This window comes from Cynocephalus volans, chromosome 17, assembly GCF_027409185.1.
Source record: "Cynocephalus volans isolate mCynVol1 chromosome 17, mCynVol1.pri, whole genome shotgun sequence".
NCBI classification, from domain to species: Eukaryota; Metazoa; Chordata; class Mammalia; order Dermoptera; family Cynocephalidae; genus Cynocephalus; species Cynocephalus volans.
In genome coordinates this window covers 11,485,256-11,512,054 of record NC_084476.1, presented here as the reverse complement: position 1 = coordinate 11,512,054, position 26,799 = coordinate 11,485,256, and the positions used below count along the sequence as shown (strand labels likewise).

The window sequence follows — 26,799 nt, the reverse complement described above, 5'->3', positions numbered from 1 at the left end:
TGTGTTACAGTATTGTTCTGTTAGAGAGGCTACTACTGTACAATTCATCCAATGCAGATTTCTAATCTGCTTATTTATAATTCAAAAGCTTGCCTATATATTAATGAACCCATAATGAGCTGTTGAAAATGCTTGAATTACAGTCAGATTATTAAACTCAAACAGCCCCGTAATCATACCATTTGAGTGGGCTTTAGGTACTTTTCACATCTGCAGCTTAGTATTGTGAAGGGTATGCATTTATTCGGAGAAAGCTTTGTAATAATTTTGACCTGTAATTTATTTATTGCCCTCCGAATGCAGTCGTCTATGCAGATGCTCGCTCCCATTATCTGTGGGGCAGGTGCACTGCATGTTGAAAGACAGCTAATTAGGATTTGCTGAAAGATACGCAGAAACTGTGGGCTTATAACAAAGCCAAGTTCATTGTTAAACAATGTTTTACTGTGTTTGTATGATTTGTCTAAATCTCAGGGATACCAAAATGAATGTTGTGGTTATAAGTCGATTGCAAGTAGTGTTGTTTTTTTTTAAACTTTATAATGCTGTGATGACCAAAGAGCTAAGATGTAAAACTTTATATATGTATGCTCCAGCATACATAATATTTTGAATTAAAAACAAGAATAACCAATTTTAAAATTGTTTTAGCAAGTTTCAATTTGAGGATATCAAAATCTTTTAATAACCACAGAGTTCAATTCAATTCATTCTGGCCCTCGCAAAGTTTAGGCTTGTTAAAATGTTTTGAGTTGCCCAGAGGAGTAGGTGCTATGATTGGAAGCCATGTGTGAGTTTGGAAGGTTAGTAAACTAAGTAATAGTGAATGGATAGATAGGTACAATAAGGAATAAAATAGTAACTTGAATGTAAAGTCAGAAAATAAATGGAAATATTCAAATTGACAATAATTTTGGAAACCAGCTTTTGTTATTTAGAGATCCTGTAATCATTACTTTGCTTATTAGAGAAAAAAATTCAATTCACTTTTCAAACTATAGTTATGAAAATGACTTCATTATTGATAAATAGCCTTCTTGATGCTACCTAATTACAAAGTACTCTAGTAGTTTTCATCCAGGGGAGTATGAGCTTTTTGTCAGTAAATGATTTTTCTGATGAGAGTTGATGCATGTAATTTAAGTAAATACAGTAGGATTGCATTAAAACATTTTTTCTGCTTTTGAGGCAAACATTTAAGTGTTGAGTTACTTATGAGTTTAGAAGTAAGGTATTATTCATCACAAGAAGAAAATGTTATACTAGCTGAAAATACATACTTTTTGCATTTCTTCTTGATGAATTTCCTTCTGTCCCCTTTACGGTCTGCTTCCTTGTATTAGTCATGGAGCATCTTCTCTTGTTTGCCACACTTGTGCAGGGAAGTGCAATGATTTCAACTGTGTATGTTGATATACTATTAAAGAACCTCATTACATGTTCATAGGGAAAAGATCAATGTGTTTAATACAAGAGGACAACTAGAAACCCAGGAGAACCTTGAAGGTAGATAAAAAACGCATTTCTAGGCAAAGCGCCAGTTTTGTGTAAATACAAAAAAGAAACAACAAACAAAAATATGAGCGAAAATTTTAGTTTAAAAAGGAAAAACTTGTCTACAGCCATACAACCTTGAACACACCCAATCTTGTCTAAAATGGAAAAAACCTTAAGGAACTCCCAAACATATAATATAAAATGAAACAGGACCCAAAGTACAAGATAAGTACTCAGTAAGCCCTCGCTGCATGCCAAATGCACAAAAAAATTTGGTATGTGAACTACAAGCATGTCCAGGCCATGAGATTTCAACGTTTTAACAAAGAACTAGAAAGGAAAATCAAAGATGTTATAACCAATATGTGGCAGTTCTAGAAAAATATTAGGCAGTTTCTTCTAGTTCTAGAAGAAATAGCAAACACATCTCTATCATTAATTATCAGCAATATTCTGATACAGATTTTACCTTATAAGAGAATTTTTTGTTTTCCTAAATGAATTTATTGTCTTTTACTATATTGTAGTTTTCAAACCTTTATTTGCTTCTCAACAGGCAACAGATATAATTTAAAATTATGGTACGTTAGTTTTATTATCCAGTTGAAATTATTCAGAAGTATGTTTTTAAATGAAAGTGATAGCTTTAAAGTATTTGGGGGGAAGAAATTAAAATTGTGCGTTTTAGTTAAGCCAACCAAGAGCTCTATCACACTGTGGGTGTAATTCAGGACATTTAGGAATGAAATCTGTTCTTAAAAGAATTGATGGTAGTTTTAGGTTAGCATATAAAATCACAGAGCTGGTGATCAGTTGAGTACTTGGCAGTTTATAGATGTTGCTGTCATGTAAGTTACACAAGACAGAGAGTGTGCACCATTGTGGATAAACAACAACAGGCACAGAAGCAAAAGGCAGAATCCAAATGCAAACATACAAGATGCCAACTTCCTCCCCCTTCCCCAAGAAACCTTGTAGCTAGTGTGGGGAATCTGCTTTTAAACAGATTTACAGAGGTTAATTGGGCTGGGATATTTTAGATTATGTTACACATTAATGAAAATGCTGATTTTGAGCTGTCATGACTCCAGTGCTTTTTATACCATGATAATTATTTTAAAACTTTGTCTTCTGTGTGTTGAAAACATCTTGGCAGAAAGCCTGTGTGACCTGATTAAACCTATGAATTGTCAGCTGTGATCTATAGGACTCAGAAGAGGTTGCTGACTGGGCATCACTTAGGAAGTTCCTGATTTAAAAGCAAAATTAGATTGAGACTACTCTGCCCAGCACTGTATTGCCATGTCAGTGGCACATTTTTAATACTTTGTTTAGTATACTGGTTTTGTAGTTTGTGGGCAATTTACTTAACAGCATTCATTTAGGTATTCAAATCCCCATACCAGCCAGCTACCAAAAAACAAAACAAAACCAAAAAACCATTTGTTTAATAATATATATATTTAAATATAGCTAATTACTATATAATATATGTATTTCTTTTCTGATACTACATGATGGGAAAGCCCATATAATCCTGTTTATTTCCTAATTTTTGGTTATTGCTTGTGAATTAATCATTTTATGTGAATTTTAATTGTTTTTCCAGCTATACAGAGAGACAGAATAACCACCTTTTTTTTTTTTTTTTTTTTTTGTCCTTTTTGTGACCAGCCGCACTGCGCCCAGCCAGTGAGCGCACTGGCCATCCCTATATAGGATCCGAACCCGCGGCGGGAGCGCCACTGTGCTCCCAGCGCCGCACTCTCCCGAGTGCACCATGGGGCCGGCCCAGAATAACCACCTTTTGATGAGTTTGTTTTATATCTCTGGGATTATTTTCTTAAAACCCCCAATTTTTTGGTCCCTTCTCATTTTATGCTTAAATCATCTAAATCTGCAAAGGCTAGATGGTTAGAATATTCCTAGAAGCCAGGGTTACCTTTTTCTAAAGATCCAATCTGGGATAAATTGAGTGGGGAGATATTAAAAATTCTAGGATGCATGTAAATGTTATCTTGAAAATAATTTTCATGCTTATTCAAGCTTATTGATCGATGTCAACAATGAAGTTTTCGACATGAATTGTAGTACACTGATGTTGTTTGATATTTTCTCAAATAAACAAAATACTCACACTGTTTGTCCTCTGTTTCTCGCTTCTTCTCTGTCTCTCTTTCCTTGAAGGTCTCAGCATCAGAGGAGCCCAGGAGGAGGACCCTCCCGATCCCCAGCTAATGAGACTGGACAATATGCTTTTGGCAGAAGGGGTTTCAGGTCCTGAGAAAGGTGGGGGATCGGCGGCAGCAGCTGCAGCCGCGGCAGCCTCTGGAGGTTCTTCAGATAACTCTATTGAACACTCAGATTACAGAGCCAAATTGACCCAGATCAGACAAATCTATCACACAGAACTGGAGAAATATGAACAGGTCAGCAGCCGCCACTCTCATAGTCCTGCACAAACCCTCTATTGCTCTTCTGTTAGACCTTGCTAACCAATTCCGAGGGCTGTGAGGGGAAGGTGTTAACACAAGGAGCAAAATAAATAAGGTCAATGCAAAAATCCAAGTGACTTAATGAATTCATGAAAAGAGGACCCTTCGAGATTTCGGGGGTAAAACTAAACCTATGTTATCCCATCTACTTGTTTTAGTTTTATTCATTCCTCACATTCATGTGCCTTTACTACCATACCTTCAGCCATTCTTCCCCTCTAAGCTCACCATTTGGTGCTCTTCAGAGCTCTGTATAATTAACATTTATGCACTGGCCTTGTTCATAAGCTTTAAAACTTTTAAGGGGAAATGGTGCATAGTAAGCTTTTACCTCCTATGCTGTGAGCTCCAGAATCCTCCTAGGAATTAATTCTTATGGATCGTGGAGCAAGCTAACTGCACAAAGTAAGCAGGTTCTTGCCTGTTTCTTTGAGGATAAGATCTCCCAGGATAATTATGGGTACCCCAGGACAGGGAATACAAGCATTTCATGTTAAATTCCTGATTAGAAAGAGAATATGGATTAAAAACCCTGTTTTCAGCAATTATATTAACCATACTTTATTGAATCTAAGATATCTTTGATTTTAAGCTGCATCATTGTTTTATGTACCACCAAGAAAAAATTAACACTGCCAATTTAACTATAATGTGTTATTGATTGGAAAATGCTTCCAAACTTAAGAGGTGTTAAAACGTGAGGAAACATTAGTGAGTTTTACGTTCAATGTACTAAGGTAAAATGTTGATAGTTCATTTAAAATATCCTTTAGTAGTTAGTTTAAGGCTAAAAAACTGCTTAGTTTGAGGAATTCTCATTTGATAAAAATTCTCAAGGTAATAAAAATGTTAAGGAACTTTTGAGTGTACACAAAAATAAAGGGAATAGTATAAGATTGAATCCTATGAAATTTCCTTGTTTTGGGGTCAAAAACAGTTGACTATTTCATAGGGTTTCACCTAAAATTAAGAGTCCACTAGATACCCATCACTCAGATAAACAATTATCAATATTTTGCCAATCTTATTTTGTCTCCCCACCTCCCTTTTTTGTTGGAGAATTTTAAAGCAAGTCTTAGACATCATGTAAATTCACCCATAAATATTTTTGTGTAGGCGCAGGTACTTTTTAAAGTATGTATACTTTAGTGTGAAGTGAGGAATGTGGTGAGGCTTTTTTTTTTTTTTTAAAGATTATCTTTTTAGAGCAGTTTTAGGTTCACAGCAAATTTGAGAGGAAGCTATGGAGGTTTTCCATCTAGCCCCCTACCCCAACACATGCAAGCCTCCCCCATTATCAGCATCCCACGCCAGAGTGGTACATTTGGTACAGTGGATGAACCTACATTGATACATCATTATCACCCAAAGTCTATAGTTTACATTAGGATTTATTCTTGGTGTTGTGCATTATATATAATGGCATGTATCCACCATTATAGGTTCATCATACGTAGTATTTTTACTGCCCTAAAGATCCTGTGTTATTCATCCCTGTCTCCCACCATCTCTCCCTCCCCACTAGTCCCTGGCAACCCTGGTCAGTTTTAGTACTAATTTTTCTTCTAATTTCCCTGTACAGTTTCAGTTGTATACACTTATGTTATTTTTTCTCCATTGCTTTTTTTAATATTCTGCATATGATGATATTAAAGAAATGTTGAATTCTGTCCCAGAGGTGAGTGTGTTTTGAGGGAGGATAGAAAGATTTATGTAGTTTTATGTTAAAATGCAATGTAAATTAATATTATAAGATTTTTTTTTTTCCTGAATGGGACTTTCTGGGATCTAAAACTATATCTCCAGTCTCATTTGTAGGAATAACTTTTGATGGAAAATGTGCAAATAAGAATTTTGGAAAAATTACCTTGTGTATATACATGAAAAAAGTTCAGCTTTCTGATTTGACATAAAAATAATTGAGAGTAAACAAAATAAGTCATCATTGAAAAGGTTGCCTTGAGCATAAACAGTAGGAGATAGTTCCAAATTGTAATATAATCCTAATTGCATGACTTTATGTTAAATACATCTATACATATTTACTAGGTAAAGGCCACCAGTCACCTTGCATGGAAAGACGTATAGTATTAGGAGCCAAATGGTCGACTCTTTTGGCCAAGGAATGAAGGTCATTCCTTGCTATCTTCTGAGCAGTTTCTTTACACCTGCCTCCTTGCTTTCTCCATATGGTCTTGTTGGAAGTTGAGTGAAGCTGGTATCAGTCAATGGCAAGGTCCTCCTGAGCCTCATTGTTTTAGAAAAGCCCTAGAAAATTCCTGTGAGATTTTTAGTAGCCTTAATCCCAGCTAATAATAGAATCAAATCACCAGATTTTTTGTTTTGTTTTTTCTTTAAAAATACACATGTACATACAAGTTCATGAATTAATCTACATTATGGCGTGTTTTGTTAAATATCAAATTGAGAAATAATGATTTTAAAGTGTGATCATGAATCTTGTTTCTGGATGTAGTCAGTAGCCTAATATCCATTTAACTTTATATTTCCTCTCTCATTTTTAACTTTCAGAAGGAAAAATATCAATACATGAAATCTATGCAGTATTCTGGACAAATAAATAGATGGGATATGATGACTAATTGGCAGATTCAGCAGAATTTTAATTTACAGATTTTCTCCCATAGGTTCTGAATTGTTTTAGAAATGATGAAGCAATATTTAATCTTCTTGAGTTGTCTTTGGGGCTGGCTGCCTTTTATAGCTCTTCTATCAGTAGTTCTTCTAAGTTATTAGGATCAGTAAGTTTTAACACAAAACAGTCAACTTTTCCTTTCAATTCTTTAGGGTACAAGGGCTTTACTTGAGAATGACCTTTTAGAGATATGCTTTGGTGTCACTAGAAAGGCTAAACAAAGCTATGTGAGGTGAAGGGGTGGTATTTCTAAAATAGCTGTTATTGTAATTTGCATTTTATAGATGAGAAAATGAGACTCAGAGAGGTTAAATGATTTGTCCAATGTCACACATCTACTAGCGTTCAGAATCAGGCATTGAAACCAGTTTCTGACAGTATGCCTTCCTTTTCCTTTGGATTATGCTGCCACCCATGTAGAATTGGAAAATAATTTAGGTATATTCTAGTTTTCTTCAGTTGGCCCATGTTGGATTGCATTTGAAATGGGAACAGAGCAGATAGAAAAACAACTACAGTTGACCCTTGAACAACATGGCAGTTAGAGGCGCTGACCTTCTGCACAGTTGAAAATTTATGTACAATTTTTGACTCCCCCAAAACTTTACTAATGGCCTGCTGTTGACTGGAAGCCTTACCAATAACAGTCAATTAACACAATTTTGTATGTTATATGTATTACATACTGTATTCTTACAATAAAGTAAGCTTGAGAGAGGAAAAAAAGCTAGAGAAAAGAAGTCTCCAAAATTTTCCAATATATTTATTGAAAAAAATCTACATATAAGTGGACCCATGCAGCTCAAACTCATGTTGTTCAAGGGTCAACTGTATTTTTAATCACTTTTCAGAAATTATATTTTTCCTCCTAAAAGTGAACGTGGGTACTCTGAGTGACAGAAAGCTCTGAGTGAATTGAAAGAACATGTGTGTTGACACAGGCTTTGTCAGAAAATTGTTTTGAGTCTCTTACTAAAAGAAATAAACTACATTGGAATCTCAGAGTTATTCACTCTTGCTGTGTTTTGCAGTGAAGCTGTAATGAAAATGTATCTGAAGCCTATTTAGATTTAGATTGCCATAAAATTAACAAACACCACCACTGTAGTAAATTAAAGTACCTTATAAGCATAGCCACATTTATAAAGCTAAGCAGACTAAAGCTATAGTTTGAACAAAATTAAATCCAAGCTGCAAGGCTCAGCTTTATGTGTGTATTTTAGGGATAGTATTGTCTTTAAAATCCTTTCTTTTTCCCCCACAGAAAGTATTCTTCGACATATGCCTCTATTTTATAGGCTCAGATTTAATGATTCTTGATAACCATCTAAATTCACTCATAAACATTTTTGAAACTTTAAGTGTGGAATATATATTAGAGTAAGGTTATGAATATTATTACTACCCAAAGGGAAACAAATCTATTTCACTTTTCTCTTATTGACTCTGGCACCCAGCAAGAATATGATAATTTTCCAGAGCTTGCAGCGAACTGTCTTACAATACTTCATCTTGGGTGCATTGCCTCGCTGTTTAGCTGAGAGACAAACCTGGTTGCTTCTCTTGCTTCTCGTTCATTAGCTAAAAGTTTTGAAGAGTTCCTTTCAAATATATTCTTATGATTAAAGGCCCAACTATTCTAGGTGAATTCCTAGTGAACTTAAGCCAAAGGTCATAGGAACCCTTGTTTTTAAGAATGGAAGGCCTTCAAATTGAGGTGGTCTTTCTTGGTTCCTCCACCTCTCTACCAAGAAGAAATGGACATGCTGGTTTTTGTAGATGAGATTTGACTTCAAGGTTTGTTCTCAGTTAAAAAGGAGAAGATACATCATGCTCTATGCAGCTCTCCCACTTTTGCTTGTACCAGAAGAAATGCTTGTACACAGGAAATTCACTTCATAATTTACAGCTGCTATAATACAGATGACATGTTGAAAGCTATCTACTATAATTATACTGAAATACATTTTTTGCTGAAGGCAAAAGTGTTGTAAGGGTCCTAACCCTTCCCAGGCATCTGGGAACCTACCTTCTGAATTCAGATGTCTTTTGAATTCACCCCAAATCAGGCAAAGCACTGGAACCAAGCATATGCACTGAATGTGCTCAAGACCAATCAGGTACCATTTAGTAGAAGATTTAACCGATTGCAGGGGACTGCTGGGGGAATGGAGAATGAGTGCAGACTCAAAACCACTGTAAAGGCATGTTCTTGTACTTTTTGAGAATCTCTACATTATGTGCTTACATTTGCTGGCAAAATTGCCTTTGCTTGTAAAGGAATTTTATTTTTTTAGATTAGAAGGTACTGATGTTATCATACCAGAGTCTGCAAACTCCTAATTCCATTTTGCTATTTCTTCTCAATAGTTAAGCAGGATAGACAAAAAGATGCTACCTGAGGTAAGCTTTCTATTTTATGTTCCCAAGCAAGGCTTTATCATTCACTGCTCCAAGGGAAGAATTTTACTTCTTGTTGGCTTTCATGACAGGGCTTTTTCTTGGCTGGAAGGAGTGTTTGATTGTTCCCTTCTTTTCCTACAAGTTACTGGTTTATTGGCTCTGTGTACCAATTGATCTATGACCACAAACTTTATTAATAGAATGAATTATAAGAATACTTTTTCTTCCTCCCAACTTCTTTGGAAGTAGAGTTTGTATTTATTCAGACAAAGAGAAAACAGAACTATATTAGGTAATCAGAGTATGGACTTGCTTGCAGAATAATGACACAAAAAATATATGAATTTCATAAAATTGCCATTTTCATTGTAAATAATAACTGACATTTATTGAATATTAATTGCGTTCCAGACTCTATGCAAAGAACTTAACATACATTATATAATATAATCCATATAAAACCCTCATGATTCTGCTATTGTGAATGGGAGCTCTCATACTATTTTGTAGAGTGATGGCTGCCCTGATTTATGAATTGTGATTAAAAGCCAATTAGATCTTTCCCTTAAAAAAAAAAAAAAAATCAACCAACCAAACAAAAAACCCTCATGAAATAGGTTCCTAAACCATGGAATCAGATAAGAAGTGTTGAGGTATGACAAATACTTCACCTTTCTGGCTGTTCTTTAGGCATATTGATCTCATTCTAGTTGGTTTAGAAAGAATCATTCAGTGTCGACTTTTATCCTAAAACAAGAATTTGTTGATTTCGTAAGCATTCAGTAAATACAAAATCTATAGTATTAGACCACAGATGCTTGCAAGGTTATGAAGACATGAAGAAAATGGTTGCAATGCAAATTTGAGGGGCATCTGCTTATAGTAGATGTTTAGGTTTATTCTTTCTGTCAAAAGTGGAGTTTAGAATAGGGGCTATTATGATCTGTTGCCGACAATCGACTTCTGTAAACGATTACAAAAGACCAATTCAATTGTTAAATCTGATCACTGAACTATTATAAAACTTCTTCTAAAATCAGTGCTTGCCCACTGTCTGATTTTACAGTTTTACATTAAGTGATATAAACTTAAAAGGGCAAGAAAGGGATTGAATCTTGAATCCACAACTGAAAACAACATCATCACAAAATTGAAAAAACACTGAGAACTTTAGTTTTGTGTGTAAACCAAATATGTATGGATATAAAGGGGGAAATTTTATTAGTCCCCCCAAAATATCATTAAGACACTATCAACTGGCCAGCTGCAAAAAACCAAAAAAACCCAAGAAAACCAAAAAAACACTACCAAGAATCCAAATACTTCAAAACCTCAATTATTACTTAGTTTGGATTTTTAAGGAGAAAGGAAAAAATGTCAAGGAGAAAGGCTCATAATTGTTTGAAAATATTTTTATCAGATTAACTATGTTATTGCAATATATGTTTTAAAATATACAAACAGAATGAATCCTAGATAGTTTTCAACAGATTAAAAGAAAAAGAGGTTTCTGCCAATATTCCAATCAGAAAATTCAAGGAATCAGCAGCCCCATTTTCTAAATATTCTAATTAACTGAGGTGTGTTTGCATTTATATTATGGACATTGACCAGAAAATTCTTATCTGACAATTTCACTTGGAAAAACAATAAGGCAGTGAAAAATTTCTCCAAATGCCTATTTTAATAAGTCTTATAGGTATGATGGAGGATATGATAGATGTCTGAAGTGAGCATTCTAAATTATAAATAGCATTGATGCTAGTATGTGGTTGGGTGGCCCTTCCAAACAACTCCGCAATCATTTGATCGTTCTCACTGCATTTATATGTTTTTTGAAAATGTATACCTTATAAGGAGTAGGAGATGAGTCAGTACTGTGCTCTGCTCTGAAACAGATGATGCTGTTAAGAGACTGTAATTTACTTTCAGTGGTATCAATGAAAAAAATCACTTTGCCTAAAGTATATGCATCTTTCTTAAGGGTGTACCCAGGTTTTAATTATCTAAGTGTAAATACTTAACGAATTTTACTTAGAGTAATGAGCTAAAGTGCACACTACATAAATGAGATGTTCTAATTAATCATGTATGAACTACTGGTTTAAAGGAAAGCTATGTGAATTCTGTGAATGTTGGGCTATTGCCAAATTGCAAATCAGCATTTGTATTCATAGATGACTTTACTTAATAAATTGTGAGATTTTCAGCAACTGTTTTAGGAAATTATGAGTTTTTAGGTGCAGAAACTTGTTTGCTTTTAACCCTTTTTTCCTCATACGAGCCTTTAACTGCTTCTTGGAAATCATAGACAAATATCCATTCTAAAGAGATTAAAATCCAGCCATACAAAAACTAAGAGAGCACTCATATCTCAGGTATCACTTACATAGGAATCTTGAATTATTTACTAAGACATACGCCCTGTCATAGATGTATGATACCATAACATGAGCTAGGTTTGTAGGAATTAGCAATGTTATGTGTGCAAATTAGAAATGCTTCTATACTCCAGTATAGCAGTTCTTGAACTTTCCAGTTTTAGGACTTATATTCTTAAAAATTAGTGGAGGTCCCCCTAAAAGCTTTTGTTTGGTGGCTTATATCTGTCAATATTTATTATAATAGAAATTAAAACTAGAAAAATTAAAGTATTTATTAATTAATTTAAAAATAACAAGCTGTTATTGTTAACCCAAATAACTTAAAAAGAAAACACATCATTTTTCCGAAAAACCTCAAAATTTAGTGAGAACAATGGCATTGCTTTTACATTTTTGCAAAACTCTTTAATGTTGGGCTTAGTAGAAGCCCATTTGATTCCATACCTGCTTCTGCAGTCAATCTGTTGTCATATGGTTGAGATATATGAAAACATCTGGCATCACACAGATATGTTACTGGAAAAGAGAGAAGTAAATTAGTAGCCTTTTCAGGTAATTGTGGGTATTCTTGTTTGGTATTACTCCAAAACTTGACAAGTCATAGTTTTATAAAGGCTAGTTGCAATGTGAAATCTGAAACCATGTCATTAACTTTTTATGCTCTTTTCCTCTAAAATCTGTTGGTCTAGTTTATACTTTGAATGGATCTTCTACCTATGCATATTTTTGTATGCATATTTATGTATGTATCAACATAATGCATTGATCACTTGAAAAGTATTGGATCACTGAATTACATGTATCTTCCAAATGTTGACACATTTCATTATATAATGTCAAAATATCATATTCAGTAATATCAACACTGAACCAATCAGAAAGTCTCCTGGGAAACTGTTAAGTTCACGATGGTGGATGCAAGTTTTCCAAAATTCTGATTTTCACTTGAAATTTCAAATTTTATCATTGGTACACATTCTATCAACAGTTTTCCTCAATGTGACAGGCCCACTTGGTTCATTTTTGAGAAAATATCTGCCAAATACCCAACTCCACATAACCATAATTATCAATTTCGTTTTCAAGTAAAAATGGTATTCCATGAAAAAAGTGACTTCAGCTCACAAGTTAAGCATACAAGTGCTTTTTCTCAAGATAGTTGCCCTTCCATATGCAGTAGAAATGCCTTTTGTGTGCTTCCTATTTTGTCATGCAGAATATTGAAGACATACTCAAAGGCTGAGATGCAATAAGATGCATACTTTCTCTTGCTTTATCAAGGACGTTCCTAAGTGAAACTGGCTTTTATTGTGTGTTTGTGTGACTGCGTGGTTACCTAGAATAGCGTTTCCCAAAGAGTTTTTTCTGAGCACATTGATCCTCAAGTTGCTCTAGAGCTGTGCCGTTCAATGCGTTAGCCACCAGCCGTATGTAGTTAGTGAGCACTTGAAGTCTGGCTACTCGGAAGTGAGATGTAGAATAACGTACTGGATTTCAAAGGGTACCAAAAGAAGAGAATGAAATACTTCATTAACAGTTTTTTTAAAAAACAATGATTACATGTTGAAATATTGATATTTTTTGTATGTTTGGTTAAAAAAAATATATTGTTAAAATTAATTCCCCCTGATTCTTTTTATTTTTTTAAAATGTGGCTACTGGAGAATTAAAAGTTTTCATATGTGGTACAAAATATGTTTTTATTAGATAGCACTGCTTTAGAGATGAGGTTTTGTGGCAAAAATTATTTGGTAAAAGTTGGGTACACTGTTTCTCCTTGAAGATTTATTATGGATATTGGTGTAGAAATACTGAAGAATCCTGTTTAAAAAAAAAAGAAAGTCTTAAAATTTTGGTTAACTCAGCAGTTCCCAAACACCTCCTTAGGGAAAGTTCAAGAAAAAAAATATGTACGTGTATTTCTTGACAGGGTGACTACTTGTCTTCATTTGGCATAAGATATTTTAAGTTGACAATATAGTGGGGAAAATCTTAAATTTACTTTTTAGAATTTTTGTTGCCTTAAAGGTAGAAGAACTTGTGGTTTTAGTCTACAAATTTTCTTAATGTTTTACTGTGTCATAAGCTAGGACAATAATTATTACCCTTTTATAGTTATAGACTGTCTGAGAATCTGAAAAGAAAAACAAGAAATCTCCACAGATTCTCCCCTCAGAAATACATGTATGCACAACAAGTTGTATAGGATTTCAGGGGGTCATAGACATCTAAACCTATCCATTGACTGCAGGTTAAGAATTCTTCACTTATGGTTCAGGGATAATGAATTTATGGATATTAACCAATATTTACTCTCACTTTTGAATTATAGCATAAAAGGCCACCAATCTGAAGATGTTTATTGGATGCCTGTTGTATGTATTGCACAATTCTACACTCTGAAGAATCCCATAAGTATAATGTAGGGTCACTACTCATAAGGAATTTAAAATTTCTTAAGACTTAAAACTTTTTAAAAAAAACTTTAAATAAATGGTAAGCAAGACTCATCTTACCTCACCTTAGAAATATTTATAGAAAAGCTCTGTAAAAGCTTACAGTAAGTGAAACACCCAGTGTACTTGAAAGGTTAGTTCTCTAATGAGCAGTTAGAAAAACCATCATGTGTTATATGTGAACAATGCTTAGGATATCTGCAGGGAAGTGGACATCATTATAGCTTCAAAATGTGTCTTAACCTTCATCAGTGATCGTTCTGTCTGCTCGCCCTACCAGGGGCATTTGTGCAGTGAGACATAGAATCTCTCGTTCTGCCTTCTTTAAGGAAAATGCCAGAAGACGTTCTTTTTATTCCGGAGTATTAACTGATGATTTATTTACCAATGCAGTACTGGATTTCAGTGTAGGCCCAGTTACATGGTTTTGTAGATCTAAAAGAATGTAGGTAAATTGAAAGAGACAGCATCTGAGGATTATTAACTAAAAGTTTGAGACCCAAATCTGATCCGTATTTTTCTGCTGCCCCTCCCCTGAAGAGTTGAACTGTTTTACAGGAGTGGCTTATATCCGATAAGGGCCTGCACTACAGCTTAATCATACTAGGTTAGGTCATCTGAGTGCTTGGCATACAAGGCCCTTTATGTGCTCGCTCAAACTCAAGTCCCTTCTTCTTCCCTACATATTCATTTCTACTAGCCATTCTCTGAACTTGCTACATATTGTTTCTAGGGATCTTCTTGTGCCTGAAATTCCTCCTGGCTTCCATCATTATCCACCTTTCAAAGACTTCTACCCATTTTTTAAAGCCCAAACATCACTTTTACCCTGAAAACTCCAGATGAGAATACTCCCTCCTTGGAACTTAGGAAGCACTTCATTAATATCTTCCTATTAGACATTGTACTGACTGCCTTGTGTGAGAGTTTTTTATAAATTTTATCTCACTGAAAGCCAGTTCTACTCTTTCTCATTTCTGTGTCCCTTACAGCATTTAGAAGAGTTTGAACTTTGTAGTCTTTCAGTAAACATTGTTGAATAAATGTAAAATCCCAGAGAAAATAGGAGGTACTTAGTATTAATAATTAACACATATTTATACTTGTATCTAGGAGTTGGTAGAGAGCATCCTCCAATGGGAAAATCTCATCGTGGAACTGGGGCAAGGGTGGGTGGGAAGGGCAGTTGAGTGCTATCTTTTCTTGCATGCCTGACCATTCATAGTTTCAGAATTCTTGCTGCCCCATCTAACTACCACCACCATTTCACAAGTGTTTTAGTTTTCATTTTACCCTACCCACTGTATAAGACCACTGGAGTTCACAAATGAGGTGAGAATTCACATAAGTTAATGTCTGGGTGTGATAATATAAAATATCACTTTCCTAAGGAGTGATTTTTTTTTTTTTTCCTTTTCCAGGCATGTAATGAATTCACTACGCATGTGATGAACCTTCTCCGAGAACAGAGTAGAACACGTCCCATTTCCCCAAAAGAGATTGAAAGAATGGTAGGCATCATCCATCGAAAATTTAGTTCCATTCAGATGCAGCTCAAACAAAGCACTTGTGAAGCGGTTATGATTCTAAGATCAAGGTTCCTTGATGCCAGGTATGTGAGACTGTAAATCTGTTGCATGGCTTTCTTTCCCCCTTTTGAGTCCTTGTGTAGTATTTTTTGTAAAAGTGACCAGTTGGTCTTAGATTTTCCTTTAATTTGGTTATACAGGCTCTTCTCTATGCTGGACAGGTCATTCACCTCACGGTGCCTATGCTGTCAACCCTTTTCTTATTTGGGAGTGGCAGTGCGGTTAGTTGCCAGTGCAGTGACTCAGGAAATGGATAGAATTAGCACTGTTACTAGTGACTTTAGGAACATGTAGCCTTTCAAGTCCAATGCTAAAAAGTATTTTTAAGGATAATTTTCTGCATGTAATTCTATTTTAACAAAGGTTTATTTTCTCAGACGTTGCTAAAGCTTGTGATCAATCTTCAGCTTTGGAAAGGAGTTTGTATTTTGTTTTTCTTTCTCCCTTCTTGGATACTGACAGGAGTGATATTTAAATCTCACATTACTTAAGAAAATAAGTTAGCTTCTCAATTGGAAAGCAGTGTGTGGAAGAGTCTTCATGCCAGAGCTCTTCCTTACAGCCAATTAAGGAAACACTTACCACCTAATCATACCACCGTTTTCCTAGTTAAGCAAAACTCTGTATCACCTTTGGTTCCCTCATCTTCCATACTGAATTAGTCACTAGAGTTCACCAGTGCTTCATTTTCATTGTTTCTCATGCCAGCTCTTTCTTTTCCTCTTTTCTCATATTACTCAGTTCCTGTTCATCCTTTCATGCTTGGACTACCATTGTATTCTCCTGCTAGTCTTTCTGTCTCCAGTCTTACTCCCCTTCATCCCATCCTCCATAGCCCTTCTCTGTTCTATAGCATCACTATGATGCCCTGATTGCTCTGCTTGAAAACTGGGGTAGCTTTCCTTTGCTGGATAACTCATTCCTTGACCTGGCATTTAAGGCCTTCTATGACCTGTCCCTGCCTGTATTACTTATTTTGTTGTTGTGAAGACTTTAAAAAATGCCAAACTCACTATGGGAAATTTGGAAAATATATAGAATAGAAAGATGAGGGATAAAAGGCAACCACATTTTTACTACCTGAAAAAGAAAGTATAAATGTTTTAGTATATTTCCTTCTGGATTTTTGACTGTTTATTTTTGGGGGCTTATTGAAAAATGTTTTTATGATGGTTCAATATGCATAACTTCGTCTGTTTTTTAGGAAATTTACCATGAATACATAAACATTTTTTATATAGTATAAGCACTAATTTTAAATAGCTTTTTGATAGTTGAAGTCTACCAAATGCATATATACTAAATAATTTACTTAGCATTACCTTATTTTGAACATTTAAAGTTGTTCCTGTTAATTTCCATTATAACTTCTTTCTTCCTTCTTTCCTTCCATCCTTGCATCCTTCCATCCTTCCATCCTTCCTTCCTTCCTTCCTTCCACAGATGTTTGTGCTGAGGATAGAGTGGTAAAAAAGACAGGTTGAAGTACTGGCCCCAATTGAGCTTACATTGTACTTGAGGAAACAGACAGTAAACATGTGAACAAATACTTCAGTATTCTGTTCAATAATATAATGAAATGTAACAGGGTGATAAGTGCTATGAAGAAAAATAAAGCAAGGAAAAGGGAGAGAAAATGATGGAGAAAGGGCACTGTTTTAGACAGACTAGTGTTTCAGTGGAAATCTTTATGCACTGAACCTTTTTGATCTTTAGGATTATTTCCTAAGTATTAATTCTCAGAAATTAGATCAGAGTTTGAACACTTACAGTGTTATTATTTATCACTAAATCATTCTTTCCTGTGTTTCACCCAGAAATTAAATGCCTCTTGGTCTTGTCTGTTTCTTCTGTTTAACTACTCACTCCCCTGTCTTCCACAGCAAACCCTCTCTCTAAGTTGGTCACCAGTATTGAGTTGTCATCTGTGAGGATATCTGGAATGGAGCCCAGAATAGAGCTTGTGCTCATATTTGTTGGATCTAGTGAGACCTTGTTCATCCTTTCAGTCCTGGCCAAAGTGCTCTCTCTTCAAAAAGCCCACTTTAATTACCCCAATGGACCGACCCTTGCCTTCCTTGAACACAGATACCACATTTATACAATTCTCCAGACCAAATGTCATGCAGACTCTTTTCTTATAGTTTTTCTTGAATATTTCTTCTCTCTCCTAGTAACCCAAAGTCATTGAAAGCAACTGTTAAGACATTTGCATTCCTCATGATTCTAGCAAGCAGCTTATATGTAATAGGCTAGCTACAAGAATAATTTATTGACTGACTAGATGAATGAATATTTCCACTTAATACTTCTAATAGCTCAAATCAGAGTTAGGGAGGTAGCATCAGAAAACAAACAAAAATATTTTTAATTGTCAATCCTTCCTAACACAATCGCTGTCCTTACTTCAGTGGATACTTTCCCATTCTTGTCAACATACGTGCTTACTTCTTACATAACTGCATTCATAATGTATACACCTAAATGATTTATTTTTCTTCCATGAGGAGAAAGTATGTTAATAGCCTAGAGTGAGCAGAGCTTGGAGCAGAGTCCCTTCTCCCACAGAGACTGCTGTTAGTAATGTTGTGATGCTGATGGGATACAGTCCTGGGACTGACATGCCACTGCACACTGGCCTGAGGCATAGCCATTTAGACTGTGGTGAACCCTAGAGGGAGTGAAACTGAGGGGAAATGCTTAATGGGCATTTTCTACAGGATGTCTTTCTAAAAATAAATAATGTGTAAGACCAAATTCTCTCCTATGCCTTCAAGTGAATGCAAATACTGAGCTTTGGTTCCATCTATCCTTGCAGTGCCTCTTAGCAAGCCCTCTTCACTGAGAAGCCAAGGTTGTTCTGCTCTAGGCAAACTTGCTCATTCAGATATATGATTCCCTTGCTTACTCTGGCTTTCTGTAGGTCATGCTCACATTTTCTTGATAATTGGACGAGCTGAAGCATGTACCGGTGCAAAACATTTAACAATAAATTTGTGTAGGTCTTTCTGCTCCTCTAGTAGAAGTGCTATATTTTGGACACAGCCAGAATGTCTGGTGAGGTGTTCTGTTCTGCCCATAAATTTTTTCCCTGAGGTTTTTTGATGTTTGCTAAAAACTACCCCAGTAGCAAAATTGATGTGAGCCAAACTTCTCTTTGCTTTCCTAGATTTGTTTCTTCTTTCACGTGTTCCCATTTCCCAAAGAAATGCCCTTGTGTCATCTATTCCCATCTACCCTGGGCCTTGCTACTGGGCTTCGTGTTTTAGGCTGGGAGTCAGAAACTCACATGCTTACATATGAGGGTACTTCAAATAGTTCATGGAAAAATAGATTTAAAATATAATACAAATTTTTATTTGAACTTTTTGAAGACCCTCATGTAATGGAATTGAGTGGCGTGGCTGCATTTGGGATATAGAGAGGGGCAATGAGGGTTGGAGCAGATGGGTGCATATCTAAGGGTATAGCCATCATTCAGCTTTAGCCTATAGCTGCCCTCCGAGAATAAGGACCTGGGGTGGCTGATCTTCCAGATTTTCATAAGAAGCCAGAAACCTAGATTTTTATGAGCAGGTTATTGCTGTGTGGTCTCAACAAGTCATGTCTGTGGGCCAGGTAATGCCTGTAGGTTTGACACTTTCAGTATCTATTCTAGACCTTTTCCACCCTACTCATCCACCTGCCTACTCAGAGTGTGCCTCTTCAAAGTGCCCCCACCTGAGAGCCTTGTCTTCCTTTTCAAGCAATGCATGACTCCTGCAAAAATGCTAATTACAGGGCCGAGCCCGTGGCGCACCTGGTAGAGTGCTGCGCTGGGAGCGCGGCGACCCTCCCGCCGCGGGTTCGGATCCTATATAGGACTGACCGGTGCACTCACTGGCTGAGTGCCGGTCACGAAAAAACGACGGAAAAAAAAAAAAAAATGCTAATTACTGTTCTTCTTGATGTATTTCTCTTCCTTCCCTGTCTTCCCTCACCACCTCCCCCATCCAATTTATCATCAAATCCTATTGATTTTAATTCCCAAATAGATGTTGAATCTCATCTTCATCCCACAGGAAACTATGGTTTCACTCTCCATAGAAATTTCTGAACTGAAACCTGAGATGTTTTGATTAAATCTAGATTTCTCGTTCCCTTGACTCTCCCTTAATGTTGAAACACAGATCACGTACTTAACCTGCTATGTTAGTGACATCATTTTAACTAGAAGAATCTCATGTGGTGCACACCTTTGCAACTGTCTACTAACTCTCTGTGTCTTTTCTGAGTGTAGGATATCACAATTGAGAAGATCATTAAGAATTTGGAAGAAAGTATTAAGAAAATTATCTGGGGAAGGTATTTTCCAATTACTGCAGTATCTAATCTAAAATGGAATCTGACAAATCCTAATTTCCAGCTGGAATTTTTAAAAATCTTACTAACAAAACTCAAATATAAATGATTGATCTTCTAACACTCTGCGCCTCCCCCACCCCCAGCAAAAACAAAGAATTTTTCCTCCCATTCTTTCCCTGATGAGGACATCATATCTAAGTCCAGGCACTTGCTCAAGCAGAAAAGTTCAGAAATAGTTCTTGATGTATTTTTTTCCCCTTCCTTCCTTTGTCTCTCCTATTCACTCTCCCCATCCAATCTGTCATCAAGTCCTATTACTTTTACCTTTCAGATCTTGAATCTTATTTTCATTGCTCTGACCCTATGCCAAGTTACTTTCATCTTCACTTGGACCAGTGCCGTCATCTCCTTAAATGGCCTTTGCATTTCCTTTCATACCCTCCTCAAACTATTCTCAGCAGTCAGAATAGTCTTTTAAAAGCATGAAACTTAAAAGCTTTAATAGCTTCCTATTGCACTTAGAATAAAATCCAAAAATTCTTATGGGGTCTGCTAAGCCTCTATTATCTGGCCCTTGCTCGTTCTTCCAAAGTCATCTCACACATTCCTGTCTTTTAGTGTGCTCCAGCCTCCTCTTGCCCTTTAGAGTTACCAAGCTCTTTGCTATTATTTCAGGACCATTTCCTCTGCCCAATCCTGTTCTCCTCTACTCTTTGTTTAACTGATTCCTACACATTCTCTAAGTCTCAGATTAACTGTCACTCCTCCAAGGAAATCTATCCTGACTCCGGAATCTATGTTATCTTTCCTTCTTAGATAATTTCATTATACCTCATATTTTTCTTTCATGACAATATAGTCACCATAATTTGTAATTATTTATTTCTGTGATACTTCTCTCATGTCTTCCCCTTTCTACTCTCTCCTTTAGCCCTCCAGTTTCCTATAAGTTCGCTGGTAGACTTCGTCTGTTTTGTTCCTGGTGGATCTTCACTGAATACATAGAACACATTAGGTCCTCAATAAATATTTGTCAAATAAATCAAAAAATGAAATTAATTATGCTTTACTTTTAATAAGTATTTTTCTTAGTGATCCTACATCTTTAAAAGAGTTGCATAGTGCTTTGAAGGATGTTTAGAACATAGTTTACATATCATAGTGATAAATTAGACCCTAAAAATGTTTTTAAATAGAAATCTATTTTTTTTTGTGATCCTTATTAATCTATCCCTCTTTGGTTAATGCTGATTATAACTCTAGTTCTTTTCTTTGCTCTGGTCATAGACGGAAAAGGCGTAACTTCAGTAAACAGGCCACAGAAATCTTGAATGAATATTTTTACTCACACCTCAGCAACCCCTACCCCAGTGAAGAAGCCAAAGAGGAGCTGGCCAAGAAATGCAGCATCACAGTGTCACAGGTGAGAGCAGAGCCCATGGTTCTGTTATAGGGACCCTGCCTTCCACAGGGCATTCACATTAGACTCCATATCCAAATGTTCCATCGTCAAAGAATATAAAAGAAAATCTAGATAATTCCTTTTTTTTTTTTTTTGCAAGATTTTAAATCTTAGATAATATTTTTAAACCCTAAGTGACAAGGAATCAAGATACCACCCCCCCTCCCCAACCCCAGTATAAATCTTCTAGAGAGAGCACATAAATGTGGGAAGAGACACGGTTTACACTTAGGTGACTATTCAGTGAATGGCACGTAGTCCTGGTTTCCCCGATTTAGAGGACTGACGTAAGCTTATTCCAGTGAGAAACCAAGTTATTTCTTGCTGAAAGGGAATTTAATATAACTCGTTGGCGAAAGCTTTGAGGAATTCACCAAACCCCTTCTTGAGTCTCAAGGATTTCTTTGCTTCCTCGTTATCTGTTAAACAGAGAATTAAGTTTTTGTCTGTCAGAGATTTTTTTTTTAATGTCCATCATAATAATTTATGGCCCTGAAGATAGCTGCCATTTTCTAACAAAAACACATTTAGTTTTAGTCAAATGCACTGGTAGTTGGATTGAGGATTTGAAATACTTAAATAAATAAACGTAATGTACCTCCTTAAAAAATAAGTATGTCCTATTGGCTTTACCTCTAAAATACAATTTTATTTCAATACTTTTATTGTTGTTTGTAGATTGACATTTTAACAGCATTTTACCAACCAGTTCTTGCAGTGGAACTTAAGAAAAAGCTGACCCTTGGCAGAAATTTCAGTGTTCCCTAGGGGTCACATGACACAAAATTTTAAAAGTAGTTTCCAAGTAGATACTCCTACTGTACATCTGAAGTCCAATATATTAAAGATCTCTTTCAGATTCCAGTGAGGGTCTCATATTAGTGTTTTTAAGTCCTTGTTATTTAAGGGATTAGGGTCTGGGCTTAGAATGATTTCCAGCTCCTATTTTGACATTATTCTCCATAGAACCTCTTGAGCAAACTATTACTTATAATTAACATTTTTTTTTAAGGTTTATTGTCATTCTCTTTTGAGATAGTGGTATAACTTGATTTCTTTTGCTCAGTTTGAAATGGAATATAATTGATTTGGGTTACCCGCTTACAAAGACATATATTATATAAAACATTACTATCTGGGTTATATAGTAGTAGTCACTGCCACTTGAAATACTAAGGAATAGTATAATATCCTGGGTCAGACAGAGTAGACCAAATTAAAAGTATATTCATTTTAAGTGGGGTTTTCTGATATGTACATTTTCCCTTGAACATTAGTGAAAGGATTAGGCTCATGTTGAATACCAGCTGATGGTACCAAGTCTGGTTTTCTGATTCTCACAACCACTTTCTGACTTAGAATTCAAATGATTATGAATCCAATTTAAATTAAAGTGTCTTCCTGCTTCCACTCCTTATTTTTTTATTTTATTTTTTTGTCTTTTTTCGTGACCAGCACTCAGCCAGTGAGTGCACTGGCCAGTCCTATATAGGATCCAAACCTGCGGCGGGAGTGTCGCCGCGCACCCAGCGCCGCACTCTACCGAGTGTGCTACGGGCTCGGCCCCACTCCTTATTTTTTAATACTTCTATAATATAGGCACTATTGAAGAATAGCACAGATTATTAATATTTTTCAAAAACAGTGTAATCTGTATTTTTCATTAGCTGTATAGTACCTAGCACTGTGGGATGTGCTTAATACATACTTATAGAATAAGTAATAAAGGTTTCTTTCTGGCTGTTCTGAACTGGAGAGATTTTACTTCTAAAGTAGGCTAAAAACTCACTTATCAGTGTTTTAGAAAAATAGTTAATTACTATGTTCATTTCACTTGTCTTCTATAGAAAATGGCTTTGTTAGGTTTTAAAAATATTTAGCAATTGCTGAGTGAAAGGTACAGGGGTAGAAATAGAATATAGACATAAATCTGTTACTGTGTCTAAAAAGTAAACTTTCTTACCTCATTTCTTCCAGATCAGCCTTTCAAACATGGAATTTTATCAATCAGTTAAAATTGTGACAGTTTTGTCCTTTTTAAAACCTATTTACCGCTTAAAATGTTAATTTCCCCACAACAATTCTCCTGGTCCATATTTCTGAAGTGGAAACAATGATGTGTTATCATAATCACTATTAAAGGCATCAGTTGCTATCATTATAAATTAGTAGCCTTTTGTTTAAGTAGTTTAGAATTGAAAGAGAGAATTTCTGTTCAGTGACAGGTCAACTACTTTCAAAAGAGAAAAAACATTGATTAAAATATAAATCATACTGAAATACAATTAAATTTAGAATCCAGAAATTGTTCATACACAAAGCTAACTTTAAAAATATTGAAACCCACTGAAAACAGGTAACTGGAAAAACACTATTTTTGCAAGATTTAGAGTTTATGAAACTGTGATTTATTCTTTATTGCTACTCCTTAAAGTACTTAATGATTAAGAATAAGTAGGGAACCTTCAGAAGAAAATATAAGGAAATATCTTTAATACTTTGAGGGTAGGACAGAATTTCTTTAAAAAGGACATAAAATGTGATAAATTCAGTGGTAGAACTTTTGTTTATCTTAGTACTTAATAAAGACTGCGAAAATATCAACATGATACAACCATTTCAGTAAAGATTGGAGCAGGCAAAAATTATCAATAGATATTAAATCTAGGGGAAATTTTTAATAAAGAACAGAGTCTTAAAGTGTCGCTCCATAGGCCCTTTATTAGTTGCAAGGGATTAAAACAAAGTATAGAGTGGAGAAATGGAACAAAACCTTGATCAGGTGATCGGACTCAGCATCACTAACAGATGGACATTGGGTGCAGAATTTCGTCTGAGAATACAAGCTGAATCTAATCATAGAAAACATCAGACAAACCCAAAATGAGGAATGTTTTGTTAGGGAAAGGGGAGAGGGAGCATTATTCTTCAAAAATGTCAAAGAAAGGCCATGGAAATGTTCCAGATTAAAAGAGGCTAAACAGATATGACAAGTAAATGCAATACCTGACCCTAGACTAGATCCTGTACTGGAGGGAAATGTTATTGGGTTAAATTTACTGAAGTAATTTGTAATTGATAATTGTACTATGGTTATGTGAGAGAATATCTCCAGACTTAAGAAATATATACTCACTGACTTAGGTATAAAGGGCCATGATGTATATAACTTACCCGCAAATGTTCAGAAAAAGAATGTGTATATGTATATATGTAAACACATACATAAGGTATGAGTGTGAACAAAGATAAAACAAATGGGGCAAATTGTTAATAATAGGTGAATCTGGGTAAAGAACATACACAAATATTCTTTATACTATTTTTATTGTTGCAACTTTTTTGTAAGTTTGAGATTATTTTTGAATAAAACTTTTTAAAAATATGAAGACGGCCCACAAACTGCAAGATGTTTGCAAGTGTCTAAGCAACAGAGGGTTAAAATCCAAAACACATAAGGAATTCCTATAAATTAATTAGAAAAAGACAAAGAACCCATTTGAAAAATAGGCAAAAGACTCAAACAAGGATTTCATAGAAGAAATATAAATGACCAAGTATATGAAAAGATTCTCAGTAGTAATCAGAAAATTGTGATTTAAAAGTTGGAACGAAATAACATTTTACATTTTCTAGATTGGCAACAAATTATAAGTCTGACCATACCAAGGACTGGCAAGAATGTGCAGCAGCAGGAACCCTTATGTATTCCTGGTAGGAATGTAAATTGGTATAGCCACTTGGGAAAACTTTTGACATTATCTTATAAATTTAAATATGCACATATCCGTCAACCTATGCTAGAAAACCTCTTGTCAATGTATATGAGGAGACATGGATAAGAGCATTCATAGTAACATTGTTTGAAATGGCAAAGAGAACTTGAAACAAGCCAGTTGTTCATTAACTGGAGAGATGGATAAATACACTGTGGTGTAATCCCACAATGGAGCACTATACAGTAGTGAAAAAGAATGGTCTACAGCTACATGCATCAACTCTAGTGAATCATAGAAACGAGGTTGAGTAAAAAATGCAAATTGCAGAATATATGCAGTATGATACCATTTTTATGAAGTTCAAAACCAAGCAAACCAAACAGCCTGTTGTCAGAGGACACATATATGGTTAAGTATAAAGAAAAGAAAGAAAATGATTTAAAAAAAAAAAAGAATCTAGTGAGATGGGATCAGGAAGGAATATTCAAAGAATTTCTGTGGTATTAATAGCCTATTTCTTAGTTTGAGTGGAGGGTTTACAGAGATTAATTTAATTGCTATGCATTATAAACCTGCATATGTAAGTCAAGAATGTCTTGAGTCAGTTATTAAATCTAAATAACAGAATTTTTAAAAGACTATTTCTATTCATTTGTTCAATAAATATTTATTGTATATACCTATTATATGCCAGATACTGTGCTAGGGATGGAAGAGACGTCAGTGAACTTAACAGGCAAAACCCTTGCCCCACCTAATAGAAATGTGTGCATATATTCACCAACAGGTATGTATAGGAATGCCCTTAGCAAAAGTATTTATAATAGCCCAAACTAGAAACAATGCTAATATCCATCAATAGGAAGCTCAGTAAATAAAGGTGGTATATTTATGTATGTTTGGAATATTATTCAACAGTGAGAATGAATGAAATACAACTATATGTAAATACATAAGGCTAAGTGAAAGAAGTCAGGCACTTAATGCATGATTCTATTCATAAAAAGTTCAGTAACAAGACAAAATTAGCCTTAGGTGTTAGAAGTCAGGATAGTGGTTATTTTAGGGAAATAGTGATTGGAAAGAGAGAGGAGTGTTTCTTGATCGAAGTGGTGGTTTCATGGGTATGTTCACCTTATGGAAGTTCACCAACTCTATACTTACGATGAATGGCTCTTTTTGGGGTTGTTTTTTTTTGGTGGCTGGTCGTACAGGAATGTGAACACTTTACCTTGGTGTTACAACACTGCGCTTTAACCAACTGAACTAAGAGTGCCCCCTTTTTGTATACATATTTTTTACTTGACTAAACAGTTTACTTACACAATAATGACAAACCTGCACTCATGGAGCTTACATTTTTGTGGGAGTGTACATATAGATGTAATAAGTAAAGGAGAGAGTAAATTAGAAAGTAGTAGGTGCTATGGAAAAAAGTAATGGAGGGAAGGAGAATAGGGGATGAGAGGGTACAATTTTCAAGAGGGTGGTAAAGAAAGCCCCTCTTGAGAAAGTATCTTTTGGTAAAGATCAAAGAGACGAATGAGAAAGCTATGTGGACAGTTGAGGAAGAACATTCCAGGTTGCGGGAACAGTAGGTGCAGAGAGCCTGAGTTAAAAGTGGCCTAAGCAAGGGAGCAGGTAGTAGGAGATGAAGTAAAAGAGGCAGTGGGGTCCAAATGGTGGTTACCTTCTAGGCCATGGTAATGACTTGGGCTTTTACTCTGAGTGAGATGGGAAACCAAGGAGTGATGTGCTCTGACTTAAGTTTTAACAGGATCACCATGGCAGCTG

At 35.4% G+C, this 26,799-nt stretch overlaps 1 protein-coding gene across 2 annotated transcripts in view; it reads left to right on the top strand.

Annotated features, from left to right (window-relative positions):
- Positions 1-26,799, top strand: part of PBX3 (PBX homeobox 3) — a 211,234-nt gene that overhangs the window by 153,632 nt on the left and 30,803 nt on the right. For both annotated transcript variants that reach the window (XM_063082133.1, XM_063082134.1), the window contains exons 3-5: positions 3,685-3,926; positions 15,313-15,503; positions 21,112-21,247. In XM_063082133.1, the coding sequence (XP_062938203.1) occupies positions 3,685-3,926; positions 15,313-15,503; positions 21,112-21,247 (569 nt within the window). The remainder of the gene's footprint in view (positions 1-3,684; positions 3,927-15,312; positions 15,504-21,111; positions 21,248-26,799) is intronic.